Raw genomic sequence first — 10966 nt, 5'->3', positions numbered from 1 at the left:
TCCAGGAGCCCAGAACTCCATCCAGGTCTCCCACATGGGTAACAAGGGCCCGGACACTTTAGCCAGCACCTGCCGCCTCCCAGGATGCAATAGCAGGAAGCTGGGTCAGAAGCGGAGAGGCCGGGAATTGAACCAGCACTCCTATATGGGATGCAGGTATCCCAGGCAGCATATAACCCACGGTGCCTCGACACCCACCCCCATCTGCTAATATCTTATTTAGGATCTTTGCATCTATTCTCATGAGGGACGGCGACCTATATTTTCTCCTGCACTGGCCTTGTCTGTTCCCATCCAAGTTACGAGCTGGGCTGTTTCCTATTTCTCTGGCCTCTGGAAGCTTCTGGGGCGGTTTGAATCCATTTCTCAGTGATTTACAGAAAGCAGCGTCGGGAGCTTCCGGGGCTCCCGCCTCTCTCTAGCCCCCCTGGCTAGTTTACTCGTAGTCTGGGATTCATTCTGTCCTGGTGTTTCTCAGGCTAGGTTTTGGGCGTCCCAAGAGTCATTGCAACCTCACTGCGGCCCCTCCCTGGCTGCCAACACAGGGGGCTTGCCCCCGGCGCGTCTGCCGGATTCGTCTTTCAATCCCCAGCCTTCTCTGTCGTTCATCTTCCCAGCTCCTAGGGCAGCTGGAGAACGAATGGCTCCGTATTCGCTTTCATCCTCTTTCTCAGCCTCACTCCTTTCTGGATATTTCTGGGCATGCGATTTCTTGATCACTTATTTATCCACTGACTATTTTTTGAACTGACGCCTTCATTTAGGCTGTCCAAGCCGGCTTCCCACTTCCAGGCTCCACACAGCCTATGGGACGGGAGGCGCAGCCTGCACCTGCAGTCCGGGGACACAGCCGGCCGCCCCGCCTACGCCCGAGGCCCCGCCCCACCCACGCCCGAGGCCCCGCCCCATCCGGGCGGGCCGGCCACGCCCACGGCCGCCTGCCCCGCCCCAGCACTCAGGCCCCGCCCCCGACAGCCGCGCGTTGGACCCGGAGGAAACGGAAGGGGCGGGGACCCGGGCGGAAGTAGGAAGTGGGAGAGCCGGGCGCTGCCGGGGCGGTGCCGGCCGAGGGCGCGGAGTTGCTCTCGGGTCGGGGCGATGGCGGAGAAGTTTGATCACCTGGAGGAGCACTTGGAGAAGTTCGTGGAGAACATCCGGCAGCTCGGCATCATCGTCAGCGACTTCCAGCCAAGCAGCCAGGCCGGGCTCAACCAGAAGCTGTGAGCGGCGCCCGGGGCGCGGGGGTCCAGGCCCGGGCCGGCTGCGCCACCTGGCCGGAACCGCCTCTCGAGCGCCCGCTGGGAGCCGTGGTCGCGGCCCGGCCCTCGCCGTCGCGCGGAGGCACCGCCGCGCTGGCCGGGGCCGGGGCACCCGGGTCGCGGGGCCGGTGCAGCGCCCTGCGGGTGATGGCCGCTGCGGGCCGCGGGGCCAGCCGCGCGTCCGGCGAGGAGCGAGCGACGCCAGGCCGGCGGGGCCGCGGCCTGCAGCTCCGGGCGCGCCCGAGGGAAGCCCGGAGCTTCCGTCTGAGCCTCTGGGTGGGCGGGTTCGCGTGGGGAAGGGAGAGGGGCGTTGGGCGCCCGGGGCCGGCCGGGCGGAGCGCGCGCCTGAAGCCCCCTGTCTGCCCGGCCCTAGGAATTTCATCGTCACTGGCCTACAGGATATCGACAAGTGCCGGCAGCAGCTGCACGACATCACCGTGCCGCTGGAAGTCTTCGAGTAAGTGTCGCTCTGGTCTCCGGGGCGGCGGTGCCGGGGACCCCTGAGGCCTGGGAGGGGGCGGGGGGGCTGATGGGAGCGATCGCTTAGGGACAGGGAAGGGGGTGGGCGAAGGGACAGATGGGTGCACGCCTGGTTCCCACAGGAGCGGCTGGACTCCGCTGCAGACCGGGGTCAGGGTGCAGCGTGGACGGCCCTCCGGGCCCCAGGGCCTTGTCGGCTCGCGCTTTTCCAGACACCGTAGAGCCACACCCTGGGCTTCGGCCCCGGGGATTTCGCTCTGCGCCTTTGAGGAGCCCAGTTCTTGGGGATCAGAGGATCAACCCTGGCCTCTGAGCCTGTCAGCTTTTTTGTTTTTCTCAAGAAATGGACAAAAATTAACTGTAATTTTGCTTCTTTCATCATGTCATTTCAAAAACATCAAAATAAAATAGCATTTGTTGAACTTTTGATGTATTTATTTTGCTCTTTATCAAATTTCCATACAATTTACAGTCATTTAACAGAATATGTAACATGAAATGATTTTTTTTTTTTTTGCTTCAGCAAATAACCCCAAATAAATTTGGCTTGGTGGTTTAACTTTTTTTTTTCCCATAATGAATAACTGAGTTCTAGCTCAGTCATAATTTTAGTTTTCTGTAGGGCACAGAAGTGGGCGAGTGGCCTACTTTTGGTAACACAAAGGTATTTTATTGCTCTAGGCTATGTGTTTTATGAAATCTTCAGGATAATGCGCCTGTTTTGGGTAGAAGTGTTGAACATTTCAAGAAACAGCTGTGTCCTTGTTAAAGACAGTTGGAGAGCGTTGTCTTGCGGTCACGTAGCTAGACTGGGCAGAGTGGAGTCGAGCCCCGCACCTCCCTTCTGAAGCAGTGGACTGTCTTGGGAAACAGTGCTGGGCCTGCTGGGGCTGGGCCGCGTCTGCCTGTGGTTCCTCTGTGCTTTCCCCTCTGTAGCCCAGGAAGCTCCTCCACCAAGGCTTCCGAAGCGATGGGGCCCCTGGAGGGGAAGCCACGTCCTCGCTGGGCCCTCCCGTGTCACCCAGGCTCAGGGTTCGGACTGTGGAGGCCCTGAACGTGGCCCGTGTTTAGTTTCTCTGTTTGTTGAGAGCTGCCTTACCTTACAGGGTATGAGAGCATCAGAAAGCAGTAGCGTGAGGGCATGTGGAATAATACAAATGCAGTCACGTGGAGTAGAACGGCTTGTGAAGCAAGCTGTCAGAAGAACGTGAGGTTAGATTGTCCGTACTGAAATGAGGGCTTTATTTAGGGGCCATTGCTGTGGTACAGCAGGTTAAGCCACTGTCTGCAGCACTGGCATCGTGTGTGGGCACTGATTTGAATCCTGGCTGCTCCACTTCTAATCCAGCTCCCTGCTATGGCCTGGGAAAGCAGTGGAGGATGGCCCAAGTGCTTGAGTCCCTGCACCCATGTGGGAGACCCAGATGAAACTCCTGGCTCCTGTCTTCAGCCTAGCCCAGCCCTGACCATTGTGACCATGTGGGGAGTGAACCAGTGGATGGAGGACCTCTCTGTTTCTCCCTCTCTTTGTAACCCTGACTTTCAAATGAATAAGTAAATAAATAAATCTTAAAAAAATCTTTTAAAAGTAGAAAGGGAGAGAGAGAGAGAGATCCTCCATCACTGGTTCACTACCCAAATGGCTGTGGTGGCCTGGGCTGGGCTGGCTGGGTCAAAGCCAGGAGCCTGGAACTCCCTCCCACGTGGGTGGAAGGGACCTAAGTACTTGGACCATTATCCTCTGCTTTCCCTGGCATGTTAGCAGAGAGCTGGATTGGAAATGGAGCAGCTGGGACTTGAACCTGTGCTCCTATGGGATGTCAGCATGGCAGGCTGCAGCTTAACTTGCTGTACCACAATGCCAGCCTCTAAATGAGGGCTCTATTTATTGATTTATTTAAGAGGTACAGTTACAGACAGAGAGAGAGACAGAGAGAAAGGTTTTCCATCTGTTGGTTCATTCCCCAAATGGCCGCAACGGCCAGAGCGGAGCCGATCAGAAGCCAGGAACTTCTTCCTGGTCTCCCAGTTGGGTGCAGGGGCCCAAGCACTTGAGCCATTTTCCACTGCTTTCGCAGGCCATAACAGAGAGCTGGATTGGGAGAGGAGCAGCTGGGACATGAACTGGTGCCCATATGTGATCCCGGTGCTGCGCGTGGAGGCTTAGCCTACCACACCACAGCAGCGACCCTGAAGGCTCTTAATTTTCCTGGTTCTTGGACTCAGTTTCACCAGAGTAGGCCCATGTGAGGTTATAGGTAGCTAGCCTATGAGTATTTTTTGTTTTTTGCTGTTGTTTCCAGAAAACTGAGAGTAAGTGTCAGCCATGAGAGTGTTAATTGAGATATTTCATGTTTCCAGATACATAGATCAAGGTCGAAACCCCCAACTCTACACCAAAGAGTGCCTGGAGAGGGCTCTAGCCAAAAATGAACAAGTTAAAGGCAAGATTGACACGATGAAGGTAAGACTCGCGTTGAAGAGATACTCGGCAGCTGTGCCGATTGACTTTGTCCTTGTTCCACGCTTGGGCGAACATCGCCTTCTTTATGACATCACACGCTTGAGAGTTCTGAATGTGTCCTGGATAATGAGTAAAGTTCAGTTGTCAGTTAGCCGTGTGGTAGCATCAAAAGCATGACCAATGGTAGCCTCACTTTTAAGGAGATCCAGGTTACTTTTTGTGACAGTGTCCGTTGTCTGTTTCTCAGGTTGGCACTTGGATTGTATTGGTGGTTTCTGTTGTATTTCTTTATTGATTCCTGTGGTTGAAAGCTTTTCTGTAATGATGGTTATTTGATTAGATGGTTCTGGAAGGCTTATTTTCTTGTCTTTCTCCATTGTCCGTCCCTCGCATCTGACCTGCCCACTCCCTCGTACTGTCTCCAGACAGCTTCCTCCATTTTGGTCTTCCAGGAGACTTGAGGAGCTCTGTGTGTAAAAGACGTCACTTTTTGAACTTGACCCAAATGAGGCTCAGGTTGCTGCTTTCTTGCTTTGTTTCCATCTCCATGGCCTGTCGCCAGGCGATGACGTGCATCTCGGCCTGCAGCGGGGCTCGCCTGCCTCTCCCGCCCAGCGCTCACCACTTGCCCAGCCAGGCCACAGTGTGCTGTCTCCTAGGCTCCGCTGGTTTTACCCTCAGGTCAGAGGCCTCTGACCAGCCTTTGCTGCTGCCTCTGTGCTGGACAGCGCTGGTCAGACTCCCCCTTTTCCTTTCCTTGTCTGCCCTGTCTTCCCCGTGGCCACCTATTTCTGGGTCAGCAGGGCCTTGGGTGTCCTGCTGGTATCCAGTGGCTCACGTCCCCAGGCCAGGCTGGCACAGACGGTGTGCTCGGTGTTGTCTGCTGTGTAGGCAGGGCTTCCCAGGGCCCTGCCTGGCTGTGCTGTAGGTGCCAACTGGCAGGCCCTGCATAGGATGCTTTGTCCAGGTCGGCCGTGTGGCACCTGTGGCTTCATCTCTCCTTGTTCACTTTGGGATTGAGCAGTCATCGAACTCAGTGTCACCTTCAGGGTGTCCCGAGAGCTTTTCAGCAGCACCCGTTGTGAAGCTGTTGATGGTTTCGTTATGGCTGAGAAAGACGAGTGAGTTGTGTCCAGCAGAAACCACCTTTGTCCATGAGCACAGTGGTTGCTCCACGAGGCACGCGGCTTCAGTTCCACCAGGTTTCGCCAAGCTCAGGGCCCCCCTGGGCAGTGCAGGGGTGCACTGATGGCAGTGGTGCGCACATCAGAGGTCTGGGAAGGTCTCACGCCGCACTCTGTGGCTGACAGTTGCCTGGTGGGCCAGGTAGTTAAACCTAAGTATCTGTGTCGCGTTGGAGGGAGGAGCCCCTTTGCAATGCCGCACGTTTCCATGTCTCCGTCTGTGCTGTGTGTTTATGGGATGGCGCATGAGAAACAAAGGTTTGTGATGCTGGCAGGCATTGAGCTGGGTTAGAGCAGGGGTAGGAGGCTTCAGCACTAGGAATAGAGAAAGCTTTCCTGGAAGCGCTGTGGGTACAGTGAGCTTGTGGTGGTCCCGCTGATAGTGGCTAAGTCCTGTTGTGCACACTGGCTACAAAAGTCACTTCCCTCTGTGTGGCTGGCTCTCTGCAAGAGGTCCTTGCTGCTTCTCACTTGAGCCAAGAGGAAAGAAGTTGTTTGCAGACGCGTGTTCCTGTTTCAGGTAGTTGCTCACGTGCCCTGAACACGATTGTGTGTGATCTTGTGCTGGGCTCACCTCGGTTAGCGTTTGTGGGAGGCAAGGCGAGCAGGCAGCCAGGACCCTCAGCTCCAGGGGAAGGAGCCTGGCTTCCGTTCTTGTAGGGGGTCTTGTTGAGTGGGTGGGCTCCCCGGGGAGGAGGGGGTGTGCTGGTCTATAACTCGGATGAGGAGTCATAAGCGAAGATATTTTGACGGTGTATATTTTTCTTTATAGAAATTTAAAAGCCTGTTGATTCAAGAGCTTTCTAAAGTATTTCCGGAAGACATGGCTAAGTATCGAAGCATCCGGGGGGAAGATCACCCCCCCTCCTAAGTGCCTCGTGCCCTTGGGGTGCATCCCTCCGAGTCCTCTGAATCACCGTGCCTGTGGACCAGCGTGAGGCCGTGGCTGCAACGGGGCCTGGGCCCCAGCTCTGCCCCTGGCTTCTCCGTCCCTGCCGTTTGCCTTTGTGGGATGGTGGGGCTAGAGGAGGGCAGGGGCTGAGCCCCAGCTGCCCCTGCAGCCCTCAGCCTGGTGGCTCCTGCTCGCGGGGCGGGACCTCTCGTTCTCTGTGCGCACGCAGGGCACAGGAAGGTGCGCCCTGCAGTTGTTAGGACTGGAAAATTAAAGCTTTCAGCTTCCACTTGATGCTGTTTTTTCTGTGGACTCTTTCCGTTCCTTTCTGTGATGGTGTCAGAAAACCAGACAAAGAAAAGAAGAAAAGAAAAAATTGAAAACAAAATAAAAAGTGGGTTTACTGTGGGAAGTACTTCAGTTGGCTTTGTAGTTTAATTTTTCAAGGGTGGTACATAAAGAATGTGTTAACTGCAACCATGTTTTCATGATTTCAATGAGATTATCATATAATAAAGTCCTGAAGTATTTATTTGGTTTATTCTGTGTAATCATTTGTATAGCATTTTTACAGGAAGGTAGAGTGTATCTTATAAACACAGACGATTATTACCTTTACAGAGTGCTAGTAAGAGTCATAGGCAGGGCCAGCGCTGTGGCGTAGCAGGTAAAGCTGCTGCCTGAAGCGCCGGCATCCCATATGGGCACTGGTTTGAATCCCGGCTGCTCCACTTCCAATCCAGCTCTCTGCTATGGCCTAGGAAAGCAGTAGAAGATGGCCCAAGTCCTTGGGCCCCTACTCCCACATGGGAGACCCAGAAGAAGCTCCTGGCTTCAGATCAGCGCAGCTCTGGCCATTGCGGCCATTTAGGGGGTGAACCAGCGGATGGAAGACCTCTCTATCTGCCTTTCTCTCTCTTTAACTCTGCCTTCCAGATAAATAAATAAATCTTTAAAAAAAATTCATAGTAAAATTTCTTTTCCAGGCATTTAAGAAGAAATTAACGCACATGGCAGCGTTCTGGTTTTTCCTCTAACTTCTTTGTAGAGGCTGTAACAAATGCTGAAGAACTCAGCCTTACTGATGAGGTGAGCTTACAGATTGGGGTGGAGAGTAGGTTCTGCTCAGCTGTAGCTCCTGATCGAGCAGGGCTGGGGGAACCTAGAGAGCCGCGTTGCTCCTGAACCCAAGCTGGTGCCGGTACAGTGCGTCCCAGGGCTGACCTGCAGTCCCCTGCGTCATGATGCCTGGTCTGGCTCCTTAGATGGGCAGGTGCCCTGTTAATTTGCTGCCTCCCAGCGATTCTGGGCCTGCTTTGGTCTGAGGCTACTGTGACAGGTGTCACAGAATGGGTAGCTCATGCAGCAGACTTACTTGTTCATGGTTGTGGTAGCTGGAAGTCCAGGGTGAAGGTAGCTTCAGAGTTGGTTTCTTCTGACATCTATGTCCTTGGCCTGTGGGTAGCCACCTCTATGCTGTGTCCTCCCTGTTGTCTCTTTAGGATGACACCAGGAGAGAGTTTCAAGATGGTGGATTAGGGAGGGAGCTCACTGCTCTAGTCTAGAAGATAGTTTTAAAAAAGTGGAGAGAGTGTAGTCTCAGGAAAGAGTTAAGGAGAAAACTGCAGAGGGAACTATGCAAATTAGAGGGACAAGCTGGACTTACAGGGAGGGTGTGGATGCCCACAACCCAGGACTCCAGCAGGCGAGAGCCTCCGCACCAGCATTGGTGAGACCAGACTGCAGCAGCTCAAGCCACTGGTGATAGAGCTGCAAGAAGAGCCCAGAGGGAACCTGGCTTGGAGCCCCGTGGAGGAGACTGTACCTGCCAAACTAGAGGAGAAAAAGAGGGACAAGTTTCACCCCGATCACCTTACAACAGTGTCCTGTAACAGGCTGATAGAGCAGGTGCCATTTTGGACTATGTAACATCTGAGCCGGTTTGTGTCCGTGCCCAGCAACCAGCTGATGGAGACTTCTGACTCTGGTGGGGAGAACTTATGGGGCTGGTGGGAGGACTCATGGTGTGGTTGGAACTCTGGGCAGTCACCACTCCACATGCTCAGGGCATCCTGGTTACCTGGTGAGGGACACTGCTGGGGAATCTGAGCTCACACTGAAGACTGCACAGATCCTTTGTGTGGTCCTTGGGACAGAGCGGATGAATATTATACCCACTGGGGTTAGTGTTCAGGAACTGGTCTCCTTGGAGGAGAGCAGCTCAGCTGAGTAGAATAAACCTCCCTTCTGATTTAAAAAAAAAAAAAAAAGACTTGTGCCAAAACTGAGTGTGTTGCCTTAGACATGTCCTTCACCCTGGAGAACTGAACAGAGATCCATGGCCACACCCACCTCATGCCTCTAGATATTCACTCCACTTATCTACAGAGGCATAATACAAAGATAAACGCCACCACAGCAAAAAAACAAACCAACGAGTATTTCCACAAATGCTGAATAATAAACGCACTAATTTAAGAAACAAGAATAAGAAAAACAACATGATGTCCCCAAAAGAACACAACACTTCAATACTAGATTGTGAAGGTGATGAGATTGAAGAAATGCTAGAGATGGAATTCAAAAAATTGATCATAAGATTACATGGAAGTAATCAGAAGCAAATGCACTAACTACTGAAATCCGTACAGGACATGAAAGAAAATTTCTCCCACGAAATTGAGATCTTAAAGAGAAATCAAAATGAAATTAAGAATTCAATAGAACAAATAAAAAATACAGTGGAGAGCCTTAACAACAGCACTGGTAAAACAGAAGAAAGAATATCTGACTTAGAAGACAAAGCACAGGAAAGTGTACAGTCAGCCCAAACACAAGAAGAAGAAATTAGAAAACTGAAAACACTGTTGGTAATCTACAGGATACCATTAAATGACCCAGCTTACGGGTTCTAGGAGTTCCTGAAGGTGTGGAAAGAGAGGATTAGAAGGCCTTATTAGTGAAATAACAACAGAAAACTTCCCTAATTTGGAGAAAGAAAGGGACATCCAAGTACAGGAAGCACACAGAACTAATAGACATGACCAGAAAAGATCTTCACCATGACACATTGTAATCAAACTCACCAAAGTCAAACAAAGAAAAGATTCTAAAGTGTGCACGAGAGAAATGCCAGAGTACTTTCAGAGCATTTCTGAGTAGACTCAGCAGATTTCTCATCAGAAACCCTATAGGCTAGGAGAGAATGGTGAGATACAGTCAAAGTCTGAAGAGAAAAAAACTGTCAACTCAGAATATTATACCCTGCAAAGCTCTCATTTATGAATGAAGGTGAAATGAAGATCTTCCATAACAAACAGGAATTGAAAACATTTGTCAGGCCGTCGCCGCGGCTCAATAGGCTAATCCTCCGCCTTGTGGCGCTGACACACGGGGTTCTAGTCCTGGTTGGGGCGCCAGATTCTGTCCCGGTTGCCCCTCTTCCAGTCCAGCTCTCTGCTGTGGCCCGGGAGTGCAGGGGAGGATAGCCCAAGTGCTTGGGCCCTGCACCCACATTGGAGATCAGGAGAAGCACCTGGCTCCTGCCTTTGGATCAGCGCAGTGCGCCGACTGCAGCGCGCCTGCCGCGGTGGCCATTGGAGGGTGAACCAATGGCAAAGGAAGACCTTTCTCTCTGTCTCACACTGTCCACTCTGCCTGTCAAAAAAAAAACAAAAACAAACAAACAAACAAAAAAAAACATTTGTCACCACCTGTCCAGCCCTACAAAAGATGCTTAAGGATGTGCTGCACAAAGAAATACAGAAACATTGTCATCACTACAAAAGAAGTTAAAGGAGGAAAACCTCCCAAAGTTTAAAGGAAATTCAAAGTAAAAAATAGGAATATTTTTGGAAAAATGGCAGTGCTATGTCGTTGCTTATCAATAGTCACCTTGCATGTAAATGGCCTCAACCTTAAACCTTCAAAGACAGACTGGCTGAATGGATTAAAAAACAAAGCCCATCTATTTTCTGCCTACAGGAAACACATCTCACCAAAAAAGATGCACACAGACTGAAAGTGAAAGGATGGAAAAAGATATTTCATGCCAACAGAAACCAAAAAAGAGCTGGTGTAGTCATCTTAATATCAGATAAAATAGACTTTAACACCAAAACTGTTAAAAGAGACAAAGAAGGGCACTATGTAATGATTAAGGGATCAATTCAACAGGAAGATGTAGCTATTATAAACTTATATGCACCTAATTACAGGGCACCTGGGTATTTAAAAGAACTGACAAGGGACCTAACGGGAGACATAGACTCCAATACAGTGGTAATGGGGGATTTCTATACTCTAGTTTCAGCAATGACAGACCAACCAGACAGAAAATCAGCCAGCAAACAGCAGAGTTTATTGACACCATAGACCAAATGGTTCTAACAGATATCTACAGAACTTTTCATCCTTCAGTTGCAGAACACACATTCTTCTCATCAGTGCATGGAACTTTCTCTAGGACTGACCACATACTAGGCCATAAAGCAAGTCTCAGCAAATTCAAAAATATAGAAATCATACTGTGCATCTTCTTGGACCACAATGGAATGAAGCTGGAAATCAGCAACTCAGGAATCCCTAGAGCATATGCAAACACATGGAGACTGAACAGCATGCTCCTGAATGAACAGTGGGTCATAGAAGAAATCAAAAGAGAAATAAAAAAATTTGGGGAACAAGA

At 51.3% G+C, this 10966-nt stretch overlaps 1 protein-coding gene across 1 annotated transcript; it reads left to right on the top strand.

Moving 5' to 3' along the window:
• The first annotated feature begins 1019 nt into the window (after positions 1-1019).
• Positions 1020-6811, top strand: MED10 (mediator complex subunit 10). Its single transcript, XM_062212120.1, has 4 exons — positions 1020-1220; positions 1633-1716; positions 4101-4203; positions 6160-6811. The coding sequence occupies exons 1-4, from the start codon at positions 1099-1101 to the stop codon at positions 6256-6258; spliced, it is 408 nt and encodes a 135-aa protein (XP_062068104.1). The 5' UTR covers positions 1020-1098; the 3' UTR covers positions 6259-6811.
• The last annotated feature ends 4155 nt before the right edge of the window (positions 6812-10966 follow it).

This window comes from Lepus europaeus, chromosome 15 (genome assembly GCF_033115175.1).
Source record: "Lepus europaeus isolate LE1 chromosome 15, mLepTim1.pri, whole genome shotgun sequence".
Taxonomy (NCBI): domain Eukaryota; kingdom Metazoa; phylum Chordata; class Mammalia; order Lagomorpha; family Leporidae; genus Lepus; species Lepus europaeus.
The sequence above is the reverse complement of the archived record's forward strand: the minus strand, read 5'-3'. Positions and strand labels throughout refer to the sequence as shown.